The 26,133-nt window shown below is 43.7% G+C and overlaps 1 protein-coding gene across 5 annotated transcripts in view; it reads left to right on the forward strand.

Annotated features, from left to right (window-relative positions):
- Positions 1 to 26,133, forward strand: part of HDAC4 (histone deacetylase 4) — a 245,483-nt gene that overhangs the window by 106,417 nt on the left and 112,933 nt on the right. For all 5 annotated transcript variants that reach the window (XM_035890270.1, XM_035890273.1, XM_035890272.1 and 2 more), the window contains exon 3: positions 15,509 to 15,753. In XM_035890270.1, the coding sequence (XP_035746163.1) occupies positions 15,509 to 15,753 (245 nt within the window). The remainder of the gene's footprint in view (positions 1 to 15,508; positions 15,754 to 26,133) is intronic.

Below are 26,133 nucleotides of genomic sequence, written 5' to 3' on the forward strand. Positions count from 1 at the left end.
GTGAAACACTGGAACAGGTTGCCCAGAGAGGTAGTGGAGCCCCCATCCCTGGAAGCATTCAAGGCCAGGTTGGATGGGGCTCTGGGCAGCCTGATCTAGTTAGCGGTGTCCCTGCTCACTGCAGGGCGGTTGGACTAGATGACCTCTAGGGGTCCCTTCCAACCCAAAACATTCTATGATTCTATGATTCATGTAAAATGTGATTTACTTGATGGAGAAGGGATAAATTATGTATTGGTATCAAACAAGAATTTTGCCAAAAAAAGGTTGTGGGTTTAGTAGTGATTATCTGTTTAGCTTTAGATATCTTCTTTGAAACAATTTTTTGTGTAGGCATGTTTGAAGTGAATGCAAGAACCGAATGTCCCATTTTTGTTTCAGTTATTGTAGAGTGCTATAAAAAGATATACAGGGTCTGAAGACAGACCTTAAGGAGCCACATCATCCCTATGGCCTTTTGTGCGTTCCCTAATCTGAAGAGAGATGGCCTTCCATTAATTTTCCCGATGTGTTGCTGTTCACAGTCTTTACCAATAAAGGTGCTAAATTTGAGAATGCATGCAGAAGACCTACCTTCACCATTTCTTAAATCCAAATGTGGGGTGCTGTCATGCCAACACCACACTCTGGCAAGGCACAATTCTAACCACTGATGGTTTTGTTTAATATAGTGGGAGAAGTCAGCCAGAAAATGTCTGGCAGCTGGTAAAATTCCTGCTGCTGATTTGGGATTTACCCAGGTTGTGTTTAGCACTGGTCATACCACAGGTTGAACTTGCTGGGAAAGACTTGCCATATCCACAAAGTCACTGTGTTGCACTGGCTTTCCTCTACCAGTCTTGCTTATGTGCCCTTTGCCTCCTGCTTCAGGCTGGTACTTTTGTGCTCACCCTTCCCTCTTCTGCCACCCTGAATTTTCTTTTTTCAAATGGTGGCAGATGGAGGGGGAGTTCTCCAGACCTTTAAGATAAAAGGGGATGTGAAGGGAGACATCATTTCAAGTTCTGCCTCATGGTCAGTCTCTTCCTCCTCCCTGAAGCCTTTTGTCATCAGCTGAGAAGTGTTTCAGGGCTGTTGCTGGCTCCAGCCATGCATCTTGGTGTCTAGCACAAATGTGGGAGCCCAGCATGGGGCTTCTGGAAGCAACCGTAATGCAAAAATGAGTGTCCCGCTGACATTCATTTGTAGCCTCATTTCTTAATAATAACAAGGGTGTGTACTGTTTCAGGGCAGTGATAGGCAAATCATTTCTATATCTACTTGTCTCTAGTTATGGCTAAATCAGCTTTAACCTTCATAAACTTCCTTTTAAAAGCCTTCCTCTTCAGCTTACCTCCTGTAGTTGTTCCTCAGTTGCTTTCCTGGATGTCCTTTTAATCTTTTTCTTCTAGTTTTCTGAATGCCTTTTGTCCATATTTCCCCTTCATAACCAAGTGTCCTTTTAAGCCTCGGTCAGCTGAATCAGTGAACCCTCTTCAGGTTCTTTCCAAAGTCTGTTATCTTTTTCAAGTGCTCTGAAAAGTCAGTCATCATTATTTTATTTTAGGTAAGGATACATATAGGATCTCCATCCTTATATATATTTTAAGTTGCTCACCTTTGGGCTTCTTGCCTTAGGCAGAGAAGTTGGTTGTCTGAATGTAACTGGAACAGAGTTGTAGCCTACCACATAAGTAGGTAGGCATCATTTAATTTGCCACAATCCGGAAACCCTGCAGTTAGGTCCAGGTTTCACATTCTGAAGTAGTTGCCCAACAGAAATAAGCCATCTGCTTGCTGGTCTTCTGATGTGGAGCTGAAAAGCTAATACAGTGTAGGGCCCACGAGCAATGCTGGCCCACAACGGGAGGTCCCTGGGCAAGAGTCTGTGCTCTGCATGCTCTGGTCAAGATCAGCTACAGCTTCCTAAACTCATTGATGACTGCCCTGTGGTTTGATCAGCCTGACTTACGCTAGATACCACTCTTAAAATGTCATAAATTAGAGTATTTAATTCACTGAGACTGTGCTGCTCTTTATTCTCTTTGGTTTTACCACTTCTGAAGTTCTTCAGCTGCATGCCATGATTTAGGTTTTATGTTAGCTGGCATACGCACTCCCCCATGGCCCTGGGGTCAGGCTGGGTGCTGTGCAGGAGCTCGTGCCGAAATCCCCATCTCCAAGCAGTGGGGCATTCTATTCTCCAAATGGCAACAGGCAGTAAAGGAGATGCTTTAATATTAAAGGTTTGTTTTAAGGAAGCAACTTACCTAGATGAACATGGTGAGAAAACTTCCTGACCTTTCTTACGTTCCACAGAAGAAAAACAACTCTTTGTGGAAGTGTTTTGACAGAACCCAAGTTTAGCTATGATGACGTTCGTAGTTAATTATATCAAGACCATGTTTCTTTTAGTAAAAACACCATTTTTGCATGAACTACAATTAAATGGAGTTTGACACTAAAGGACTGACTTGCATTTTTAAGCAACAGAAACCAGAATTCATCAGAGCAGCGAGGGAGGACTTGTTCACCTCTAGCTTTGTTTGTAGTAGATGTAGTGTAGATGTAACGTAAGCCCAATTTTATATAGTTGTGAATTATTTGTCTTCAGCTTGGATGCTGCTCAGTTGGGTAGTTTCCAATTGCGGGCTCAAAATAAAGGTGAGTCTAACTAGTGTGCCCAACTGATGCCTGTCTTCTACTTTTCTATACACGCTACAAAGGCTTTTGAAAGTGATGGATGCCACAGAGAAGGTGTAGGAAGTACGATGAAAGCAATAGGAGGGGAAACGGGAACTCATGTGGGTGTTCATCCTCATTCATCCACCTTTCTTTGGAAAAGGCTGTGCTGTTTCTTTGGCAGTACACATTGGAGTGGGGGAACACTGTTCTTCTCTTCCATCTTTTCTACAGGGCCTTGGAGGGGCACAGGAGTGTCATGGTCATTGCTCTTCAGTAGGGGTTAGGTCATCCCATATAATAAGGATGCAGAGAGGGGACAAAGTACTCGTTTTCTAGGCAAAATATTATTGTGAGCCTTAGAAGGCACACATTTAATTTTTCCTTGTTTTTACACATTAGTGTTTGGTAGCAGTGCTCCTTACTCTGGCTAAAGGGACAGTCTTTGGGGAGGAGGGAAATAGCCATCTTATGTTCCACCTTTGGTTGTTGTTAGGGAAGTGGGAGATGGCTATTTTAAGTGCTTGACCTACCATTTATATAAGCAATGTTTTTCTAAATTCAAATGTTGTTCTCAATGTCAGGGACCTTTTAATTGCAACTGGTTGCGCAAAGACTTGCATGCATTGGATGGGCAGGCAGTGATGGCAGTCCTCTTACTGCCTTCTGAAATGCTGCTCAACAGGTGGTTTGTGACCCAGCAGGCAGCTGACCAACTTATATCCTTTAATAAAAAAAATTAGAACTTTAATTCTAGAAGCTTGTAGAAACAAAATTTAATTGTCAGTTTAAAAGAATGTGTTCGTTCATAGAGATGTTTCTTGCTACACTGTTTTTTACTTAAAAAGGCAAGTTTAAAACAGGGTTTATAAAATTTTTATTCCTTGTGAAAATATGGAAAACTCTTATAGTTAAATGTGGGTCTTAACTATTGCATCGCTGTTGATCTGTTCTGTTAAAACTCATCCCTATGTCACTCTGGCTCTTCATGTGTGTAGGAAGCAGTGCCTGCCCAGTACTGATAAAAGAAAATGATGTTCTTGTCTTCGCAGGCTGGGATATTTTCAGCAGAATGAGCGCTGAGGTTTTGTTCTGTGTTTAAAAGGCCGTGCTGATGTCAGTGGTTTGTGCATAAATGCCAAGAAAAGGCTGGGTTTGAGTGAGAGTCATCACTGTGGCACTGGGAACCCTTATCGTGCGTGGAGTACTACTAGGATGGGGGATGCAGGGAAAATCTGCCATCATCCTTTCGGATTTCGATGCTAGCAGCGGAAAGGCTGATTCTTCTTGTTAGCCCACACTCACACCGATGGGCTTCCTTAAGAAAAGGGCTTTGTAATTATCCTTTATCAGCCTGCTATGTTTAAGTATCTTCACTTTGCAGCTTGAAAAAAAAGAAAAGGGAAAGGTTTTTTTTAATAGAAATCTTAACTCAGGCGTGTGTTTCATAGAGTTTGCGTTGAAGAATAGAAAGGCAACACCTGCGCATTTTGCAGAAATGAGAAAGTGCCTCAGTGTAATTTCTCTGTGATGTTGTGGAATCTGAGTATTTTGAGGTTATTTGAGTTTCTCTAGAAAGCTACTTGTGTTTAACATTCTCTTAAAATAGCATGTTTTTTTTTTTCCTGTGCATCTTAATAATTTGAATGGGTAACAAGTAACAACCTGGTTCCCCATGCAGCTCTGATACCTGAGTATATGCATTATTTGAAAGCAAAAGCTCTGAGAGAGGGGGATACAGAAAGCTGTGGGCTACTTGCCCATTTGAACGTATGCGTCCCTTCTTGGACCAGGGTCTGGGTTTCTAATAGACAGCTGAAAACACTGCAGCTTTTGAGCAACCCATGAGATTTTTTGAGAGCTGTTGAACCCTTCCCTATTACAGTTAGCTATTTATTGACTGGTGGCAGAAATGAGTTGACTAGCCTGTTACTAATAACCATTCATTCATTTGTTGTTTAAAATGACCAGAATATGCTGTCTTAGTAAAATTATAGCATATACTGTAGAACAGGTAATTCCTAAGAATTTCATTTCATGTTCTCTTTTGATCTTAGAGAGTTAACATACCATGGCTTAACTTCTAAATAAATTGTACGTTAGATCTTGAGCTGTTTGTTAAAGCCCCCGTTCTCATGGAGGCACCAGCTGCTGATCCCAGAGACTGCTGCGTTGCCTCTGTTCTGCTGTGTGGTTTTACTTGGTGGTGCCCAGACCTGCCTTCGGCAACATTTGTGCTGCTGCTTTTTCTCTTTTTAATGATAACAATTCCCTTCCTTCGCCTCTCAAGCTGGTAGGACACCGCAGACGCGGGAGATCAGGGTCTGGCCGTGGGTTCTCTGTATGGTTTTGGCAGAGCCTTCCTTCTCAGCAGCAGATAGGTGACTTTGATCTCCCAGCTCCTCTCGATGTCTTTAGGAAGCTGACAGCATTTCCTCATAGCCATAACTGATTTTATCACACAAGTCCTTTTCAAATGGCCTGGCTATTTACCAGCTGGCACCATCTCTGCTTGCAAACGAACCTTCACTTCAGTTCTCATCACATCATCTTGCCCGCTCTGCCCCAGGATCCCCTCCGTCTATGTGAATGGCACCACTGTGCTTTGACAGGAGTTATAATGGGAAAACAGTTCTTCCTTGATGCATCTGAGCGAGGAGGAGATATGATGAGTGCTGTCCTCCTGAAAGTTCACTCTTTAACTCTCTGCACTCCTGCTCCATTGCTGATTCGTCTGCTGGCTTTTATTCTTGCCGATGTAGAGGTCACCACTTTGCTGGCTCTAGAGAGAACCCTGTAAGAAGGTCCAGGTGTTTGTGTAACCCCAGCTGTGCAGCGTATCCCTCAAACTCACCCATGCCTATCTAGCTAGATAGGGGTTTTTTTTCCTCATAGGGATTTTTTCATGTATAATCTCAGGAGGAGACTTGCAGGCCCCTGCTCCATCTCCTCCATGTTTAATTCTCTTTTCTAAAGTATCACTTTCCCTTGAAGGAAATTCATGGTGAGATTAGAGAGCAGCATATGAGAAATCCATGGGGGTTTATCTCTTCAGAAGTATATCAGATCTTCATTCAACCTGCCTTTTCGTCTTGGGTATCTGGTAAAGTGAGGAGTTCCTTGTACCAACAGCGAGATGGATAGATCAGAGGTTCAGTTACAGGATAATACTTGAAAAGAGGAGGCAGGTGAAATTATATTCCTAGAAATGCCTTTTAAGAAGAGAGATATAGATATAGAGAGAGACATATATTTTTGTTTTGTTTTCTGGTGTTTATTATAATTTATTTGGATGCTTTTTCCTGTGGAAACTGGATGTTGGCTGTCTACCCCCAGCATGCAACGAAATGGTGCAAGGAACGGCTTACCACTGTTTTATGAAGTCTAAAGTGAGAAATAGTCCAAGCTGACTCTCTTGATTCTATTATCTTTAATTTCAGTTAAAGCACTGGCATCATCCAAGGCACTCATCTGTTAAAGAAGTTGTTGATTAAAACAACAACAAGACAGAGTAGGATAATGATTGAAAAGGAGTCAGTGAATCTTGAGTGTCTCCCTTTGGAGCTCCTCTGTCCGGCACAGGCTCATCTGTTGGAGACATGTGTGCAATCAAGGTTTTATTCCTGGCCTTCTCACAGGCGCTGTGATGTGAACTCTTCACTTTCTCATTAAGGACCTATTTATTATGTGTTGAGTATTTGGCAGTGGCCTGTTTTATTTGTGAAGTGTTTGCTTTCCTGCTGTAGCAGGACATAATGCTCAAGGTGCTCAGGCGATCGGGGTGGTGCTGCAGCCCCTGGTCAAGAGTGTTGATCTCTTTCACAGTACTTTAGACGGAACCATCAGAAATCCAGGTGGCCTGGGAGATCGAGATATTTAGCCATGAAAGTTTGTATTTTTCCAAACTCTGATGTATTCTGCGAGCAGGACAACACTACAAAATGTTATTTTCTGTCTGTTGTTGATGGAATTTGGTGGGGTTTTTTTCTTCAGGTAAAGAGACTTTCTTTTAATGTTTTAAATCTAAGGTGGAGAAAGCAGGGTAAGTGGGCTGCTCTTCAAGTTTTGGTTTTCTTATAGTCATGAGTAAAATTCGTGTGTAGATCTCTCATCATTTTCTAATAAATGCTAATGAGATCTTTTCAGGGAAGGTATTAGGATCAAAAAAGCTGGTTATAGAAATCCAGAATCACTGCACCCTTATTATATCTTCAGGTCTCAGTAGTAATCAGCAAAAAGTTTCTTTGCAATGAATGAGTGAGTGACATTTAAAGCTCCATCTGTTGACTGTGGTGCAGTGCCTCACGATGTGTTTCAATGGGTGATGGAATGATTAATTTTGGTTCCCATTCATGCTGCATGAAATATTCTCATAGCAGGGAATGGCTCCAGCCCTTGCTGAACTGCAGCATGTGTGGTGCTTGTAGGAAACCTCAGTTGCTGTTTACTCCCAGCTTGTGTGCCGAGAAAGGATCCAGGCTGCGTTTGCATTCACCCACGCAGCTCCATAGCAGGCTATGCAAAAATACCCGTGACTGCGGTGTACTGACCTGCTTGCTTTTGAGGGATGGCTCCATCGCCAGTGCCGCTGCAGCTTGCTTTTCGTTACAGACCTGTTTTGAGCAGAGGACTGGCCTGTCCCTGTAGGTGAGGACCACCTTCTGATGTCAGGCTGAAATAGTGGTCTGACTTATCCATCTCATTGTCCTTCATACTGGCTGCAATGTGATGCTTAAGCTTGTTGTGTAATTCTAACCTAAAATAAACCCACCTGGGATCCTGGTCCTTGCCTTTGGGAAAGTAGAGGTAAGAATTAAGTAAAGCAGAGGTAATGAAGTGCGTCTCCCACCATCCCAGCTCTGCACATCATCCTTTATTTTGCTCTGGCATGGTACAAATTCACAGAGCGGCGTGGTGGGGCTGTGCCTTCATCCTGCCCTTGTACAATGCTCGTGGTGTGCCGCAGAAGATGTTGATGTCCTGGGTGCTCCTGCACCGAGACTTCCTGCCCCCACCGCCTGCATGGCGTTCTGGGCAAGTTTTGGGGCTCCTCTAGTACAGACTGGTGAAATATTTTCAAGAGAATAAGCTGAATATAGATGGTAACGTGTGTGTGTGTGTGTGTTTCCCCCTCAGCTATTAATTTCTGCTTATATTTGGGACATCTAGCATCCTGTAGATTAAAACCAACTAAATCTCAGGTGCTCCAAGCGTGCTGCACCATGTCTTCGTCCACTTCATTCCGCTTTATGCACAAAATGCGCTGCTTTTATCCTGGCACTGCAGTCAGATACTGCAGTAGCTTGTTTCTATTAATAGCTCTGATCTCACCGTCTCTTAGTGTTTCAGCAAGTTTTGACATTTTTCGGAAGTGGAAGCCCCGCTGGAAAAGAGTGCCTCGGCTGGTGGAGGGGATGCCGGCACTGCTGCCCGCTGCTGCCGGCACTGGGCGGGCAGAGCAGGCAGTTCCCGGCAGGGGGGAGACTCAGTTCACAATAATCTAGTGACGCTCAAATAACACAAGTCTTTCTTCCAGGATAAACCACCGCAAATGCTCCCTCGGCTGCACTTGAAGCAAGCAGTTGCTCCTTGCCTCATTTCCAGGCTGATTTCAAGCAAAATGAGGGTGGTGGGTTTTAGGAACGGTGTTTTGCAGCTTTGAAGCCTGCCTGCGCCGTGCTCCTGACATGCCAAAGTTGTCTCTGCCGGCAACGACCTGGTGCTTGAAGGCTTTGCAAAATACAGGAATTTTTTTAAAAATCAAAAGCTGTTGCCAGACAGCAAGGGCAGCCTCCAGGAAATAAAGTTGGTGGAATAAATACACAATATTTTGCTTCTGCCCAGGGATGAAAGCAGCTGAAAAGAGTGGTTAGGGGGGAGGTCCGTGCACACGCTTGCTCGGCATCCCGCGACTCATGCCGTGCCGGGATGGCACTGGTTCAACGGGGCGGGATGGGGTTGTCTCCGCTGGCAGCAGCCGAGAGCCTGGGGATGCTGAGCACAGGGTCTTGCTTTTGTATTTATTTTTTTTGTGTATGCCCAAAGGCTGACGTGCTGCTATTGGCAGAATCTGTCTGGAGGGCAATGCTTGCACACCAGTAATTAGAAAGCGAACTCATTAGTTAGAAATAAAACCCAAGTCCAGAGAGGATGGAAGAGGGGGGGGAGAAGCTGAGTCAATGGTTTCTGGAAAGCGCTGGCTGGGGAGGTTCAGCTGCAGCCATCCAGAGGAGCGTCCCCTCCCTGGTGTGCAGTGATTTGGAAAGGCACCAGGGACTATAGAGTTACTGTAGGAGCTGAAATGCTTGTTTATCGGGGTTTTGTTCACTCTGGCTCCTAAGCTCGGTCTGTCGCAGGCACGTGGTGGTATGTCCGTACTTTATATACTATTGGGGCTGGCGGTGGGGTGCTGCTTTTCTTCCTCCAGCCTTGACCAGGCGCTCATCCCTAGCATTTTGCGGCAGACTGGGGGAGGTTGATGTGATTTCTGCCTTCAGGATGAAGGGAATTGTCGACTGAAGAGCAGGGCAGCTGGGAAGGAGCTGTGCAAGTTCAGTGGGACTCACTCCGTGCCGGAGGGAGGGAGATCTCGGGGAAAACATTTCATGCATTTTTCCATTTGAAGGTGACGTTGTATTTAAAATGTGAAGTAGGCAGTTTTCTTTGCTGCTTAAATTTAAAAAAAAAAAAAAAAAAAAAAAAAAAGTTTCTGGTAACAGCTTTTGATTTTTTTAAAGAAATAGTTTTAGAAATATTTTTAAAGTTCATCTCAATTATGCTCAAACAAGATTTTAATTTAAATCTTTATTTAAAATACCTCATGTTTGTCTCCCATGGAAGTTTTGTTTGAACATACATTTAGTGTGTTTTCAGGACTGAATCCTTCTGTATTTTAGTCCTTTAAGGGCTTGCATGAAAATGCTGTATCAGAGAAGGGGAGGAAAATACAGTTATTACTGTTAGCTTCATTTAAATATGTATGTACATATTTAAGTAGTGTCACCTTCCCCTAATCCCATCCAAAATGCTCAGTACTTGTAGAGAAGTTATTTTCCGTTTTGGAGCATGGAAGAAACTCAGCAGATGAGTAATCTGATAATGTGTTTATCTGCAGCATTTATGTGAAATGGTTTTAATGTCAGACAGGTTTTGTGGAAAACGCGGCCTTGCTTTCAGGTTTGAGCTTATCAGTTTATTTACAGCAAATGTGTTTAACAACCTAGATGTATTTAAGATGACTTCCACTCAGCGGTGTTATGGGCAAGCTACGAGATGTCAAATTTACAGTCTCACCCATGAGGCCGCTCTGTGCCGGCAATCGATGGGGACTAGAATGCTTTAGCTCTTAATTAACGTACAACACACAGGCAGTCTTTGATGCACAGCCATGTTTTATTTATTTTGGGAGGGAAAAACCAGCAGAGTGCTTCTAACTTGGTATAAAAATAATGGTAACTTGACCATGGAAAAAAAAAAAAAATCCCTACATGCCTAGGTTAAAAAAAAAAAAAAAATTCCTTCTGTTTTCTCCTTCTGTTCCTACAGGGAAGGAAGAGGCAGGGAGAACATGAGATAGTTTATTATTCATAATTGTGATCTTGTCTTCTAATTCATGGGTTTGGCATTTCTCATTAAAACTCTGAATATAGTCTTTGTGCTTTTGCTAACGTCATGAATCTGATTGTATTAATATGTTCTCAAGGCAGAACCTATAAAAGCAATTTTCTAGTCCACCATAAAATATTCATAAGAATACAGGCTTTTTTGTTTTGATGATGTGTTCATTAAGCAGAGAAGGTTTTATTGTTTTCGGGAGGGCTCTGTAGGTCAGAAGCACTCGCCACTTCTGTGGGGAACTCATGGCATTTCAAATAGGGGGGTTTTTTTTGAGACTGAAATAGTAAGAGTCGGGGATGACGCAGCCTCCGCCGAGGCTCTGAATGGGAATTGTGGTCATGAACTCTGCAGCTGGCGCCCCGTGCCTGCACATTGGGCATTTCGGGGGGGATGAGTCCCTTTGGATGGGAAATGGGAGGTTTGTCAAGTTTTCTCGGGACCATTATCCAGCACGGTGCAAGTTAAGGGCCTTATTTAGGGAGTAAAGCAGGAGTCATTTATCCCAAGACACAACCAAAAGTAGCAGTGATCACAAGTCGTAGTGTGTTCCTTCTGGCTGAAATTGAATTTCTTTTAACATGTTGAAAGCTCTTATTTTCTGCTTTTAGGAAACACAGTGTTTGGATCATAAAAGGTGCATGTAGGAAAACAGACATGAATTTCAAGGAAAATTGTGTGTAGCCTAAATAGTGTTGACGAATTCAGTGAGCTGTATTGAAGATAAACAGATTTATGTGGAGACCGGGTAAGCGGGAGCGAGTGACTGCTACCTCTGTATTAGTAATGCTGACCTTTAGGCCACATGGGTAGAAGGTAGGAGATGTTATTGCCAGGTGCTCAGAAGTCTTCGGCCGGACATAAAAATAGTCAATGCGTTTAAAAGGCTTGTGATTCACGGAGCCCGCTGCACTGTTTGGTTTACTGACTCACTGGGTTTGATCCTCTAGGATTAACTGTTTCGAGCTCTCCTGGAGCCTTGGGGGCTAAAAGTGGCATTAAATCATACTCAAGATTATCTTTGGGGAGTTTTGGAGCTCTGGGGTATTTGTCTGTAAATTTGGGGAGGGGGACAGTAATAGGAGAGCTCCAAGTAATGCTATGCACGTGTCTGTATCCAGCACTTGCCTGGACATCATTGCCATGTGGATCCCTTGCATTGCTGATGGTCAGATATGTTGACGTCCTTACGCTGGAGTGATCGCTATAGGTTTGATTCAGTGGGGTAAGACCAAGCTGAGTTGTACAATTCTGCTTCAGCTTGTTTTAAAGGTGGATCTAATTTGTGTTAGAAAGCTGCTGCCCCTGTTGAAATGGTGCGGCAGCCTGTGGAGTTCCCCTAGATTTGCCACCTGATAAAATTGCTGCTATTCCAGGAATAATCACTGTGTGTCTTTCGTAACACACTGTAATTACATTAGTAATGCTCAGGAAGTAATATGCAGATGGTTGAAATGCATTTTTGGTAGCCACGGTGCATCATATTTTTGAAGATGGTTTGCTTAAATAGCTTAAATACCTATTTTACATTAGGACTTTTATTTTTATTTTTTTTATTATCTCTCTCCACAGTTTCTGTAAAGATCCAACCTAGTAATGGGATTTTTGCTGGCATGGAAACTTTACTCTTGTACACGTCCTGTTTCCCACAGTCCTTGGAACACATGATGGTTTTGGATTGCGCCTCTTGCCCCATACAGTGTGCTGCTGGGGCAGGTACCATACAGATACAGGGCTGTTATGGGGTTGCCTGAGCTTGAGCAGTGCTGGAGGAATCCAAAACATTCTTCTGTCACTCTGAAATACTGAAATCCTGGCAAACCTGGATCTAATTTAAAGGATCACATCTGAGACAAGAAGTTTCTGAAGCGATAGTCCGTGAAATGAGATAGCCTCCGCAGGGCTGGTTTCGAGCTGTCAGCTCCCACTCGCGTGCGGGGAAAACGGATGAAGGGTTTTTTTCTGTGCGAGGGGCTTGCAGCAGTTGCCATAGGGATGCTCTGTGGGCAGGAATGGGAAGGGGCTGAGTGTGGTACCCACCACACAGGAAAGCATCGCCCCTTCCCAAGGAGGGCTTAGGAACATGTTGTTTCAGCGGGTTTGAATGGTTATCTGTAGGCGAGAGCGTGGTGTTCTCCCTGAAATCTCTGGCTGTGGCTTGGCGACCTGCGGTGAGGAATCCCAGCTCTGGTCCTGTGGGGGAGAGCGGGGAAAAGGCCATAGGAAGGAAAACAATAGGGAAGTGGAGGGAAGGGCTTGTGGGTTGAAAAATAGCAACACTTCCAGTAATGTGACCTTTTGCAGAAAATGTTTCCATCCAAAAAAAAAAAAAGGTCTCCTCCTCCCCAGCACAAGCTGGGCTATGGGGGAGCGGGAAGCATGCTGCTGCTGGGTGCATGGGGTGCTCCTGCAGCCTGCTTTGAGGGGGTCACTTGTGACGGAGCGTGGGCGCGGGCAGGACCTGCCGGCAGGGTGTTGGGTGGGAGGGATGGCAGGGCAGGGCACCAGCCGCCTGCCACGGCCGCGGTGGGGTGTGTTGCTTCCCCAGCCTCGGAGGAGGGCCTGGGCACCTGGGGTTTCTGGAGGAATGACCCGCTGTGAGGTACACAAAACCACATCCCCTCTTCTCCAGAAACTTTAAGGGGTTCAACTCAGACTTTTGTCTCTATAGGCCACCCCCCTGTTTTTTGCATCTTTATTTTCAAATAAAAGCAATGGTTTGGTTGTTGTTTTTTTTTTGCTGTGCTTCCCATTTCCTACAGTAAGCTATATTTCTCTACTAAACTATATTTCTCTGCTTTTGAAGAAATTATGATGTTCTCCTTGAAATTGGTCTTGCATAGACTGAGCAAAATTTCTACGTTCTCTTGGTATGTGATTTTTTTGTTGTTGTTTGTTTACCCCTTCAGTTCCAGCAGCATTGGCCTGGCTGTGCTTTTTAAAACCCTACCACTACCATCATCCTTTCCAAGGAGCTGCCATCTAGGCTGGAGTTGCCTTTACTGTGTTCCCCATCCCTGCATTGTGGCCTTGCCCTTGGCAATGCATTTTGGTTTACATGGGGCCACCTTACAAAACATCCCATTTTTTTCTGAATTACTCCTCTATTTATTTTTTTTTAATTTTATTTTTCTGTGCCTCTGTGCTTCATTTTGCTTCAGATTTTACCACCATCAACTTCTTATGCATAGGTTACTGGCAAAAATAAATAAATGGATAATGTTTGGGGAAAGCCCTATAAAAATTCTTTCTCTGGGATTGATGATACTAATGCCCTGATAGTGTTTGTAACATTGCCTGTGGTCATTTTCTGCCTAGCGCTGTGTGTCTCTCCGGGGGATGGGGCAGAAGGGTGATGGCGCAGTGGCTTGCGTGACCAGGGCTGCGTGCTGTGTTCAGCGCAGGGTCCTCATTTATTTCTAACAATTTACAGTTGATTTCAGGTGATCTCTGAGGATGCGCTGCTTGGAAGACCACAGTCAACTTGTTCTGCGCTCCTGTCTCTCATCCTTGAGGAGGTGGCTGAAATCAGACCTAGGGTTTAATGATCAAGCTTGAAGTGAAAATGAGTTTAATTTTGTATAAAGTTAAAGTTCCTCTTCAAGTAGTGTTTCCATGGGCGACATACAGGTGGTGAAAGCTAGTGGTCCATCTTAGTAAAACTTTTCCTTAGGCCTTTTGCAGTTCCTATGTTTTCCATGCTTTTTCCTTTTGAACTGGAATTTACTTCACCAGCTAGTTTGTTTGTAGGCAAGGAGAAATTAGCTTTTGCGTAGTAAAACTGCCTTTGCTTTTGCTTTGGAAAGATGTCTGTCCTGCTGGGGTGGCTTATACTGATGGTTTTGGTAGCATCTCTACCCCTGTGAAATCTCATAGCCTTCCCCAGGTGTGTGCAGGACCCCTGCAGGCTCCTGGGCAGACCCCGGGTAACCCTTTCACATGAAGAAGGTGTCTCAGCGGACATGTGATTGATCCAGCTTCAGTGGCACTGCCGATGCTCCCTCCCAACCTTTCACAAACACATCTTAAAGTCTTAAAAAAAGAAAACACTAGATAAAATAATAAAAAAAAAACCAACCAACCAAGGAAAAAAAAAACCCTTCATTTTCCAATTTTGTTTAAACTCAATGTTTTTGAAAGGTTAGCCTCTTTTATTCTGCAGATAATGTTCATTCAAAGGTATCAGAAGAGTTATTGAGTGATTGCCCTGTAGAGAGAGGCATAAAATGTGGCAAATGTACAGAGTACATGTGAAATGCAGAACTGTCATTCAGGTGGAATTTAGAAATCTTTAGTCATTCATGGGATGGCAGTAATTTTTTTAGCAGAAACAAGCTGAGTTCAGTTATTACAAAGGTATTTTTAGTAGATGTCTGTTGCTGTGCTTTTTTACGCCAAGCCCCTTGTCTTCAGGGAGATGCTTTTTGCAAAAGCAAAGAAGTGATCTTTACTACACAGATAATCAAGGTGATAGTTTTCCCTTTTTTCTTCTCTTAGTATACATCTTTTGGTACACATTACTGTTCTCTTCCTTAGTCTTGGTTGTGCTTCAGGTTTGTCCCACCTGGAGTTTGAACGACAGAGGCAAGTCTTTGCATAGTCACCATTTGGGCACCTGCTTCCTATTGCTGCCTGCGAGACACGTTTGCACCTTTGTGGTTGCAGTGAGGAAGTCTAGCCTGTCACCAAAGCACTTAACAATTTTTCCCAGATGCTTCATTGCCTATTTGCTTTTGGCTAATCTCCTTTGAAAACTGGATATAAAGGATACAGCATGTACTGTTTTTCTGCATAAGTTTCTTAAAGTGGGACCCTCGTCTTCTTGACCATAGGAGTCCATCAGTTGATCTGTCGTAAGTCAAAACTGATCCTTTCTGTGTAGCCTTAGATTAATCTTTATCCTTATTTCAAGTGATGCTAGGAGAGTGGAACAGAGGTGTATGTTTTGAATACACAGATGTAGAATGGTATCAAGTCAGGCCACGTGTGATGCATTGAAGGCCTTTGCTTTTAGAAAACACACATTTTTGTAGGAGGTGGTGGCTGGAGAAGTTACTGAACTCTGATTTCCTGTAGTGCTTTTTTACCATTTAAAAAATGGTGCGAGTCTAACGGTGCCATTCTTGATTCAAACCGTGGTTCCTCAAGGTCTTTGCTGGACACAGTATGAGAACTAGGTCCCTGTGTGAATGGGGAATATACTCATCTCTCCTCTTGCATTTTGATGTTGTAGTTGATGTGACCACAGCACTGCCCTTGCAAGTTGCGCCGACTTCAGTCCCAATGGATCTGCGCTTGGACCACCAGTTTTCCATGCCTGTGACGGAGCCGACACTGCGGGAACAGCAGCTCCAGCAGGAGCTCCTGGCGCTCAAGCAGAAACAGCAGATCCAGAGACAGATCCTCATCGCCGAGTTCCAGCGGCAGCATGAGCAGCTCTCCCGGCAACACGAGGCCCAGCTGCACGAGCACATTAAAGTAAGTGATGGGCAGCCCTGCATTGGGGGTGTGTGTGAAAGCATCCTCTCACCAGGAGGAGATGCAGCAACTAATTTATTTTGGGGGTGGAGATACTGTGTTGGACTTGGTAACCCTTATTTAGAGAATGAGCCTTTGTAAAGTGATGCGAGCACCAAGTTTTAAAAGGGGAATAGAGTGGAGGAGAGCAAGCAAAGTAAGCTGGTGTCATGTTAAACGTAAACCAGCAGCAGGGCTTTTAGGTTACCTATTACTAATATAGCGTATTTGGGAGTAAAATGGGGTATAAACTGCTCATTGGATACACGTGTCAGTGCGAGGTGTAAAATAAATGTTTGGACCTTAGTGTCTCTGCAGGAATAGGAAATGTAGATGTAGCAGGTGCACACCATGAGATTTTTCGGAGTTGCGTGGTTAGGCACTGGCTGGGTGCTTTGCGCTGCTCTGTCGCACGGGATGGAGAGGAAACGTAAAGCACAGGATAAGTAGGAAGCGTGGTTTAGAAGATGGCTGTTGCATAGTGAAAACCTTAGACATTATATAAATATTTCACAGTGATAGACTATTGCTATGGTAACATAAGCTTTCAGAATTGCTAATATACTCTCTTTCAAAGGGGGATTAGCGCTGCACATGGTAAATAGCGTTAATGTAATATTAAAAAGCAACCTCAATTCAACCTTATATAACTTCCATTTTAATACAAAATACATGTCAGTGTGGGGAAGATAGAATTAAAACTTAATGGTGTATTATTTACAGACTTTTCAAACACAGATATGAGCCTGCGTTTGTAAGAACAGTTGCTGTTTGAAGACTGATTAACATCAAGTGCCTGTGTCCCTAGTGAGTCATAGAATCATAGAATGTTTTGGGTTGGAAGGGACCCCTAGAGGTCATCTAGTCCAACCCCCCTGCAGGAGCAGGGACACCGCTAACTAGATCAGGTTGCTCAGAGCCCCGTCCAACCTGGCCTTGAATGCTTCCAGGGATGGGGGCTCCACTACCTCTCTGGGCAACCTGTTCCAGTGTTTCACCACCCTCATTGGAAAGAATTTCTTCCTTATATCCAGTCTAAACCTACCCTGGTTTAGTTTAAAACCATTACCCCTTGTCTTGTCACTGCTGGCCCTACTAAAAAGATTTTCCCCATCTTTCCTATAGGCCCCCCCTTTAGGTATTGAAAGGCCGTAATCAGGTCTCCCCACAGCCTTCTTTTCTCCAGGCTGAACAAGCCCAACTCCCTCAGCCTGTCCTCATAGGAGAGGTGCTCCAGCCCCTGGATCATTTTTGTGGCCCTCCTCTGGACCCACTCCAACAGTTCCATGTCCTTCTTGTGCTGAGTACTCCAGAGCTGGACGCAGTACTGCAGGTGAGGTCTCACCAGAGCAGAGTAGAGGGGCAGAATCACCTCCCTCGACCTGCTGGCTACGCTTCTCCTGATGCAGCCGAGGGTACGGTTGGCCTTCCGGGGTGGCAGCGCCCACTGCCCGGCCCAGTCCTCTGTGTTCTCTTCAGGGCAAAGGTGTGGGGAGGTGCATGCGTGTAAATACGTTTTTATATATCCTCATACGTATGCATAATACGTGTATATATGTATGTATGTAGTTATGTATGTATTTGTGTGTGAATAGGACAAGAACAGCATCTGTGGTTCACATAGTACATTCAAGAGGAAAGGATGGGAAATATCTGTGACAAATATTTCCCTTATTTCCTTGTAATTGTATGTGCCTTTAGATATTTGTCTATTAAAAACAAGAAAGAATCATTCAGATTTAATGGATGATCTCTAAGCACTGATGGTAGGAATATATTTATGTTAAAGCTAGTACTGATTCTGGTAAAAGTCTGCATTAGAAGGAAGTAGAGATTTAATTTTGAGAAGCCAGTTAGCACAGTATATCTAGACCATTAGGTAATGAAGTTCTTCCTCTAATGTGTAGGCTTGGCTAGATAAAAAAACTTAAAATAGGAATGATATAATCCTATATGAAAAAGATGACCTGCAAGGTGATCTCCCATAGTAGTAAGTGTGCCATCATGCTCAGAATTGCTTTAAAAATAAACCAGCACATTATTGAGATAAACCCCATGATATCTCAAAAAAAACCCCAACCAACCCACCAAAAAAACCCAAAACCAAAAAAAAAAACCCAAACAACCCCAAATCCATACACTAATGTGTCATTATGATGCACTTCTTTTGGGAAAACATTTCTTACGTTTGTGTTCATAAGTCAGCCCGATATAGATGACTCTTAGATTAAACCACCTTTCAGAAACTGGCAACTGTGTGAAGTGCAGTGACGGTAGGTGCAGGGAAGCTATTATTTTGTCCAGAGAACTAAAATTTATAACCTCATATTTGGACTTCAAACTTTGGGCTGTTCAGCTCCTTTATGGCTCATGAAAAAAGCAAGGGAGATATTAAAAGAAATAAAAAACTTCTGTCCTGTATAAGTGGAGCACTAGGGTTTGAACTGTGAAATTTGGTATAGAAATAGTCCTAAATGAAGATGCAGAGCTCTTTTTGGAGGAATTCAGGTGTTTTTTAAAAATCAGCTGCTCAGGCTGCCTAGTAAACTGCCCATGTTGTGCACATGCTGCTCCAAGTGTGCAAGGGAGGGCTTGCTCTTGCACGGACATCGGATCAAGGAAATGCTTCCTACTGCTTCGCTCTTCATCCCTTAATGCCATGGGCAGGGAATGCACAGCACGCAAATTTTTGTGAAGGGTCTAAGGAGATGTGCTACTGCTGGGCTTGTCTCTGGGGTGGGGAGGAGCAGGAGTGGGGAGCAGGAGTTATCATCTTTTGTGTTTACTCAAACATTGAATCTTCAGACTAAATAAATGAAGGAAACAGCAAATTCTTGACATTGTCTGGGAGCTCAGAATAAATTAGCTACATTTGATGATTGGCTTATGACTGACAAGATTAAAAATTTCGTTAGTCTCTTGTCTCCAAAGCGAAGTCTTCAATAGGCAGAAATAGTTTAGACTGAGCGATGTAGTTGAGATTCTTAGCTGAAAGTATTGTGTAGCCTGAGTTTACCGGATTGTAATGAAGGTGTCATGAGTCCATCGCTTTTACAAACTTCATCTCCACCTGAGGATGAAACTTGAGAATAAAGTCTCACTTTGGGTAAGAAAAGGCCTGGGGACCTAAACCTACCAGCATTTCTGTTGATTAAGATTAGATGTAATGACTAGAGTGAACTTGCTTACTGCTGCACCAGGTTTGGTTCTTGGACATCTTCAGTGTCTTCCCTGCCACTGGAGTTCTTGATTCAGAAAGCAAACTTTTCAGTAGCTATTACAAGATGACTATGCGTCCTGCAATTTACTTCCTTTCCAAAAATTCAGGGCTCCTGCAGTTTGGTTAGAATTTTCAGCATCAGAACAACCTCAAAATCTAATGAAACAAACCAAAAATTAAAAATGCAAGCACTCTAAACTTAGTCTGATGTCAAACAAAATGGCTGTTTTTTGTCTTTCTCCGTGGCACTGGTTTCCTTGGAGGTGATCAGGGTCTTCGTTAATCATAGTATTAAATCCTGCAATTGCTTTGTAAACTATTTCTGTGAAGCAGGAGGAATTTTTGTATCTTACTATGTTTTGCATATCTAGGACTATCTGGAATCAATTAATTTGGCTTTTTTCGTTACAGCCTGACATCCACCATGAAGATTAACAAGTACAAAGCATTTATTTGTGCATCTGTTTGTGTGCTTGAGCAGCAATTTCAGTGCTTTATCCTGCCTTATGCCTGTTTCTAAATCCTTTTGCTAACAATTCCTAGATTGTAAGGATATTTTTGGATATAGCAGACCAGCATCTGGGTACAGTTACATATGCAGAACAAACATTGCATTGGATCCCTCTTTTGGCGAGACGTTCACGTTCAAGTACCTTTGCGTTCTTCCACTTAGAGATGTTGAATAGTTTTGTCGACAGGAATTCAGTAACTGGGCATCAGCTGTTAAAAGTAAAAAAAAAAAAATATTTTTTATGCGTTTCTGAAGCAGCCCTTGTATCCAAAGTGGGGAAAATTCTGTATTTTGGCTAGGCGTACATACAACCAGCATTGCTAAGTTACAGCCAACGACACTTTGAAGATTTTAAAGAGCTTACTAATTTTAAATGTTTAAACCCTTAGCTAGTACAACAGGAATCATGTTTTGTGTTTTTCTATTATTACTTTGGCGTTGGTGTGAACAGAGGAACTGTTCTGACTCAATGTGAATTAAGAGGAGGGGGAATATCTCTGTCCCACCCCACAAACAAAGCACTAGTGTAAGAAACATCTTAAGGTCTTCTTAAGTAAATGAAATTTGGCTTGAAAAATGCTGGCATGTCTGTCTTGTTTTTCTGTTCAAGTAGATAACTTTTTCCTATTGAAATCTGAAGTTTTGGTATTTTCCAGAACTTGGCTTTATTCCAGCAGCCCAGTTTTAATCATCTGATCTAGTGGAAAAGGAGAAGATGGGATGGTAGCAGCCCTTCTGTCTGCACATGTGATCCCTTCCTGCGTCCCCCCCAAGCAGTCCTTGCTTTTATAGACGTTGTATTTTGGAAGAAATGGCCTCCACATAAAGGTGGCAAATTCCAGAAGGTCGTGCAATTTGGAGAGCCAGGCTACAAGTGAAATAATATTTTTGGAAGGGAAGTATAATGGACACAGTTAGAGCTTTGCTCTGATGCATGGAGGGAGTGGGATCATTGCACGTGGGGAGTAACGAGAAAACCCTGACATGTTTAGGGAAAATAAGCCGAGCCTTATGAAGACTTCACACCATATGGAAATAGAGAAAACTGTCTTTCACAACTACAGTGCAGCTTTGCAGATTGCTTGACATCCAAAAGTGGCGCGGGAAAGGAAGCCGGAGCTGGTGAGCACCGGAGGCTGCTGCGGGCTGGCTGGAGGCAGAGGTGACAGCTTCTCTCTCCTGTAGCTGCTTACCTTCAGTGAGATGGCTTTTCCACTCAGGTGTGCCTCGCCAGATGTGTAACAATGTTTATAGCCTTCAAATCTGCATTCCTAAACAAAAGCAAGGACGGAGTAAGGAGCCTGGTGCCCAGGCTGCTGCCGGTGAGATGGTGGAAAGCCTCTCCACAGGTCCCAGTGTGAGCTTTGATTGACCTTTGATTGCGAAGGAATCGGCAGTGAATTTTTTCCTTTGTGAGTCACTCATTCCCAGCCAAGATCAGCTGGAAGTTACCAAAAGCTTTTCCATTTGCCTTCTGGTCAAGGGCTGGAGTGAGATGATTGAAGAGAGGCAGGATTCCCGCTTTGGCAGGGCGAGAGGCACCTCGGGCGGTGTGAGCTCAGCAGAGAAGTGAAGGACGTGGTGGGTAATACAGTTAATCTCTTCCGTCCCTGCACTGCCCGAGCTCGGAGCAGGGCTCTTCCCAGCTCTGGCTGTTTTATAGCTAAAGCCGGAAACTTATTCAGGATGCTGACGCATGACAGCAGACACCAGAAGAGTCCCGATGGTGATGGGTTAGCAACACAGGCAAGCAGCTGAGCCACACAGCTCCTTGTGGGCCTGAAATCCTAATCTGGAGGCACACAAAGATGTTGATTCTGTTATGCGATGCTATTCCTGTTTTTCCCGTCATCTGAGAAAAGAGTGTTTGTGTGTGTGAGTAGCAGCGGGAGTGCTAGTCTGTACATGCAATGTATACAGGATGGTCAGAGAAGTCAGGGGTTTGCATAGAAGCTGTAACAGTGAAAGGACCGTTGTAATGATGTTCACTGAGGCGTGATTCTGAAATTGTTTTCCTCTTCTTAACACAGCGATTTCCTAAATTTAACAGTATGCTATGTTGCTTAATGGCTTTATGCCAATAAATAAAAATACGTGGAACGTTTTCAGGCATGGCTTTATATACATAGCAATGTTCAGATAAAGCCTGAGGAGATGATTTTGTTTTGTTTTGCTGGTTTCAGATGACTTTTTTTTTTTCGTCAGCGTAGCTTCCAAGCCCTGACTGAGAGGTGGTAACACATCCAAGATGTTAGCCCCTTGTTCAGAGAGGATGAAACTCTCTGGCCATTCCTTGTTTTTGTTTGGAGAGTAAAAGTCTCTCAGAGAATATCCTGGACAGATCTTGCAATGCTGTGAAGAAAATGTAATATTTTTCCAAAGATATCTAGACTTAATAGGTGTCATGTTGATGCTAAGGCGAGAAACTGCTCTTAGCTTTCATTTGAGGCACCTGCCCTTGGAATGGCAGGTTTGCTTGCAGGATAGCTCATTGGGCACAAATCACATCGTCTTTTAGTGTGGCTGCTTTCAGTGCAGCACTGACAGTGCCCAGAGCCTCTTTTTGGTGGCCTCTCTGTGTTGATTCCTGCTTAACAGGAAAAAATGCGTTTGTTTCAAATCTGATGGGGTTGGTGTCATCTGCTTCTCTCTTGCAGCTGTGCTGGGTGGCACCTTCCCCATGCCCCAGACTAGGGACACTGAAGGTGGGTGACACCTTGATTCCTGCAAAGCATGCCTGTTCCCCCTGTGTCCTGCTCCTCACGTTGGACTCTGGAAGGGCAAACTTCCATTTTATTCCCTGTGCCCCGACTCCCGCTGCTGAGTGTGCCTGCTCCATCCTTCCTGCCTGCAGCAGCCATCGTGGAGGGACACCCTCTGCTCAGTTTTGTGCCGCTCTTCTGCAGAGCGCCTGTTCCTCACAGCCTGCATGGTTTTCAAGAGAAACTTAAAAAGCTCGGAGGTACCAGGTGTCTGCCTCTGTCTGTATTCTGACACGATAGCATTATTCATCTTAGAAAACTGCAGCTGGGTACAGTCGGTGGTAAAAAACCTGACTGAACATTTTGTGCCTTGTTACTACTTGAATGCATTATACCGTGCTCCCTTGCTATTTCTAGACAGCTTCCTGTTCTTTTTCGGTGACCTTACCTCATTTTTCTGGTACGTGGAGCTGACTCCAAGACTTAGACCTGGATCCTGCAAAACTTAACTTCTGATGGAAGTAACCCCGGGGAAAGCTTTTGTAAGATCAGAACATTTGCTCTCTTTGAAGGGTGGGGGATGACTTTTCGCAGCCTCAAAGTCAAGAGCTTTTCCAAGAACGGTAAGGACAAATCTGCACACAGAGGGGTAGGTAGTGTCAACAAATTCATGTAGCAGCTTGGACAGCCATCTCTCAGTTGAGAGAAGAAGTCAAGTACCTGAAAGGATGCTGTAGCGAGGTGTGTGTTGGTCTCTTCTCTCAAGTAACAAGTGATAGGACAAGAGGAAATGGCCTCAAGCTGTACCAGGGGAGGATTAGATTGAGTATTAGGAAAAATTCCTTGACCAAAAGCGTTGTCAAGTACTGGGAAGTGGTTGAGTCCCCATCTCTGGAGGTATTTAAAAGATGTGTAGAGGTGGTACTTAGGGACACAGTTTAGTGGTGGACTTCGCAGTGCTGGGTTAATGGTTGGACTTGATGATCTTAAGGGTCTTTTTAAATCTAAATGATTCTATGATTCATGCAGCAGGTTGGGTTAATTTGGGCATCTTCTTACCTAGCATTGGTGGTTTCTGGACTGAAGCTGGATTGCTCAGGCAGGAAGATTGTCTGCCCTGGTCCTTACAGACCTACTTTAAACCTGATAAAAGAAGTAAGTTTCCTTTTGTCTTCTTCTGAGGTGGGCCATGGTTTGTAGTCTGGAAGGAGCAGGATGAGAACTCCAGATTTTTCCAGGTTTGAGATGCAAAAATGTCAGTCAAAAGTGAAGCGTCAGATCTCACTGCAGCCAGTGGATGTGGCGTCATTCATCCTGTGAATCCCTGTACTGGTGTCCACAGAGTCTGCTGGTACAGCTAGCCTTGTTCTCCTTGCATGATTACTCAAGTGTCTTTGCTCTGGGGCTTCACAGCTTTCCAGCAGAATACAGAGGTTTTCTGACCCATCAGTGGTGGGAGATGAAAAGCCTGTTGCCCCATGAGCTTGGCCGCTCCATGTTCCTTTGGTGAAGCCAAAGAAGAGACATTCACTCAGCATTTTCCTGTTACTTAATCTCCTGAAGTTGAACTTAAATTAGGCTGACTTTTGGGTATTCTGAAGGCTGAATGTCTGACGTAAATTGCAGAAATGGCAGAGTTCACTGGCTGACAAATAGATACAGGATCTTTTTTTTTGGTAGCACATGCTCACTTTTTCTGCGGAGTCCAAACAGCTTTTGGGTCAAATTTCTGTTCTTTCATCCTTTATAGCATGAGTTTGTCTCACAGTAAAATGTGTGTGGGGCACAGTGATTATTTTTTTTTTTTAAGGTAGAAGCCTTATGTTCTCTATTCAATTTGGAATTTCAAAACAAACAACAGAAGAAGGAATATTTTGCAGTTGACACCTCTGACTTTTCAACTCCAATTTTATCTTATTTTTGAACAAGATAAAATAGATTGGAAGTAGTCAAAGAGAACGCATAGAGAATCAGTGCAAGAGCAGAGAAATACCTGGGTGAGTCTTGCTGTTATACCAGGAATATTGACCTGTTAATATACGCCATCACTGATAAATGAACGTTCATAAACTTCTAAGTCCTGTTGCTGTATATGGTCTCTTAACAAAATTCATCTGTTGTATAGGAGAATGAAGTTGCATTTAAAATGTAAACTATGTTGTTAACTTCACTCATGTACACACAATCCGAACAACGTTGTTGGATTAATCTACATGTTTAAATTTCCTGTTTAACTAGTGGCAGTGTGTAAAAATGATAAATACTTGGTATTTATGTTGCTGGCGTGTTACCTTTGAATATGATGCTTCTGCTGCACTCGCATGAGCATCAGATGATGTTGAACATTTATTTTTAGCATGCAGCCTTCCTCTGGGCACTGCAGGTGCTGGGGCTGTCACTGCCTTGTGTCAGACAACGAGCAGCACTCTGTAGTCCGCTTCACCGCTGTGTCTACCCTCCGTCAAGTGGAGCTGAACCTGAAATCACACAGGGATGGCAGCTGATGCCATGTGTCAGCAGCTGTGCGGCCAGCAGTGGTACTCCATCCTCACTGCTTTTCCCCCCGCCCTGTTTTTTCCTTGGTTATTTGAGAATCCTGGCAGGAGCACTCCGGTGAGGTCTCCCATCTGTCAGTTTTCTGGTTTGGTCGCTTTTCCTTCACACAGGTGATCAGGAATGGTGGATCGATGGATACAGGCATGCTCCTCCTTTTCTTTATTCATATTTCCTTCTTTAAAATGACCAAAATCCAGTGGTGGCTCCTAGCTGCTCCCATTACAGGATCTCTTTGCCCTATGTCTCTGCTGCTGATACTGATTTTAGCGTAACATTCCCATTCCAGCTCCTCTGGTCCCTGCACCCCAGAACAGTTCACGAAGGACATAATTACTCTGCCAAGGACTGAGGTCTGATCACTTATGGCATGATAAGATCTCATTTGGCATTAAACATGGGGGTCCTTCCTTTACAGGACAATGTGTATGGTTCTTTGATTTACAGAGATTCCTTCTTGCCATCTATGGTTGAATGGATGTTCTCTGCTCCTGGTGCAAGGTGTATGGATGGATTTGTCCTTCCCTTCAATAATAAGCATGTAAAGCACAGCAGAGAAGGCAAATGCAAAGGAGTTTTCCTCACCTTTAGAGAGGAAAATGTGAGAAGGAACTGAAAATGCTGGATACTACAAATGGAGCTCTCTGCTTTCTAGAAGGGGTCTCAGAAACTTTGCTTCTGGAAAAAGGGTAAAAAGTAGACTAGAGTGACAGTCAGGGAGCAAAAGGCACAAACAGATGCATTCCCAGTGCTGTACCTTTGCAGATGTTCAGGGCTTAGAAGATGAAGCTGCTGTGCAAGCTTTCAGACTTTTAGGAGAATTGAGCAGTAATGGGATGGGAAGGAAACTATACAAAATTATCCATATATAAGCTGCCAAACTAGTAACATGGGATCTTTTCACCTAGAGCTGATGAACGGGGAGTGTAACTATTGGTCCCTTTCCTGGAGACATTTGAGCCTCATAAACTTGAACACCAGACATTCTCAGTAGGATATGTCTAACCAAGATCAGTCTCTTGCCCAGGAAGCTGTCGGCTGGGAAGGATCGTTTCCCTGCATAGAGAAGAGATGCTGGCCGCGGGAACTTCTGGCATGGGACTGCCTGCTGTCAGCCTGCCTGATAGCTGGAAGGGGGCACACCGAATATACATTCAGCTGCTGATATGTCTAAGGAAAGATATGATAGATGTTCGTTCTTCTGAGCTGTGCTTTCAGATTTTTGTGTGTTGGTTTCTGCTGAAAACCACAACTTTTTTCCGCCCCCCTCCCCCCCATCTCCCAGTACAACTGATTAATTCTGACTAGCCTCTGGTGCTCCAGGAGATATCTGAAACATGCCGTGATGGAGCCAA

This window comes from Egretta garzetta, unplaced genomic scaffold (assembly GCF_000687185.1).
Source record: "Egretta garzetta isolate BGI_Z169 unplaced genomic scaffold, ASM68718v1 scaffold732, whole genome shotgun sequence".
NCBI classification, from domain to species: domain Eukaryota; kingdom Metazoa; phylum Chordata; class Aves; order Pelecaniformes; family Ardeidae; genus Egretta; species Egretta garzetta.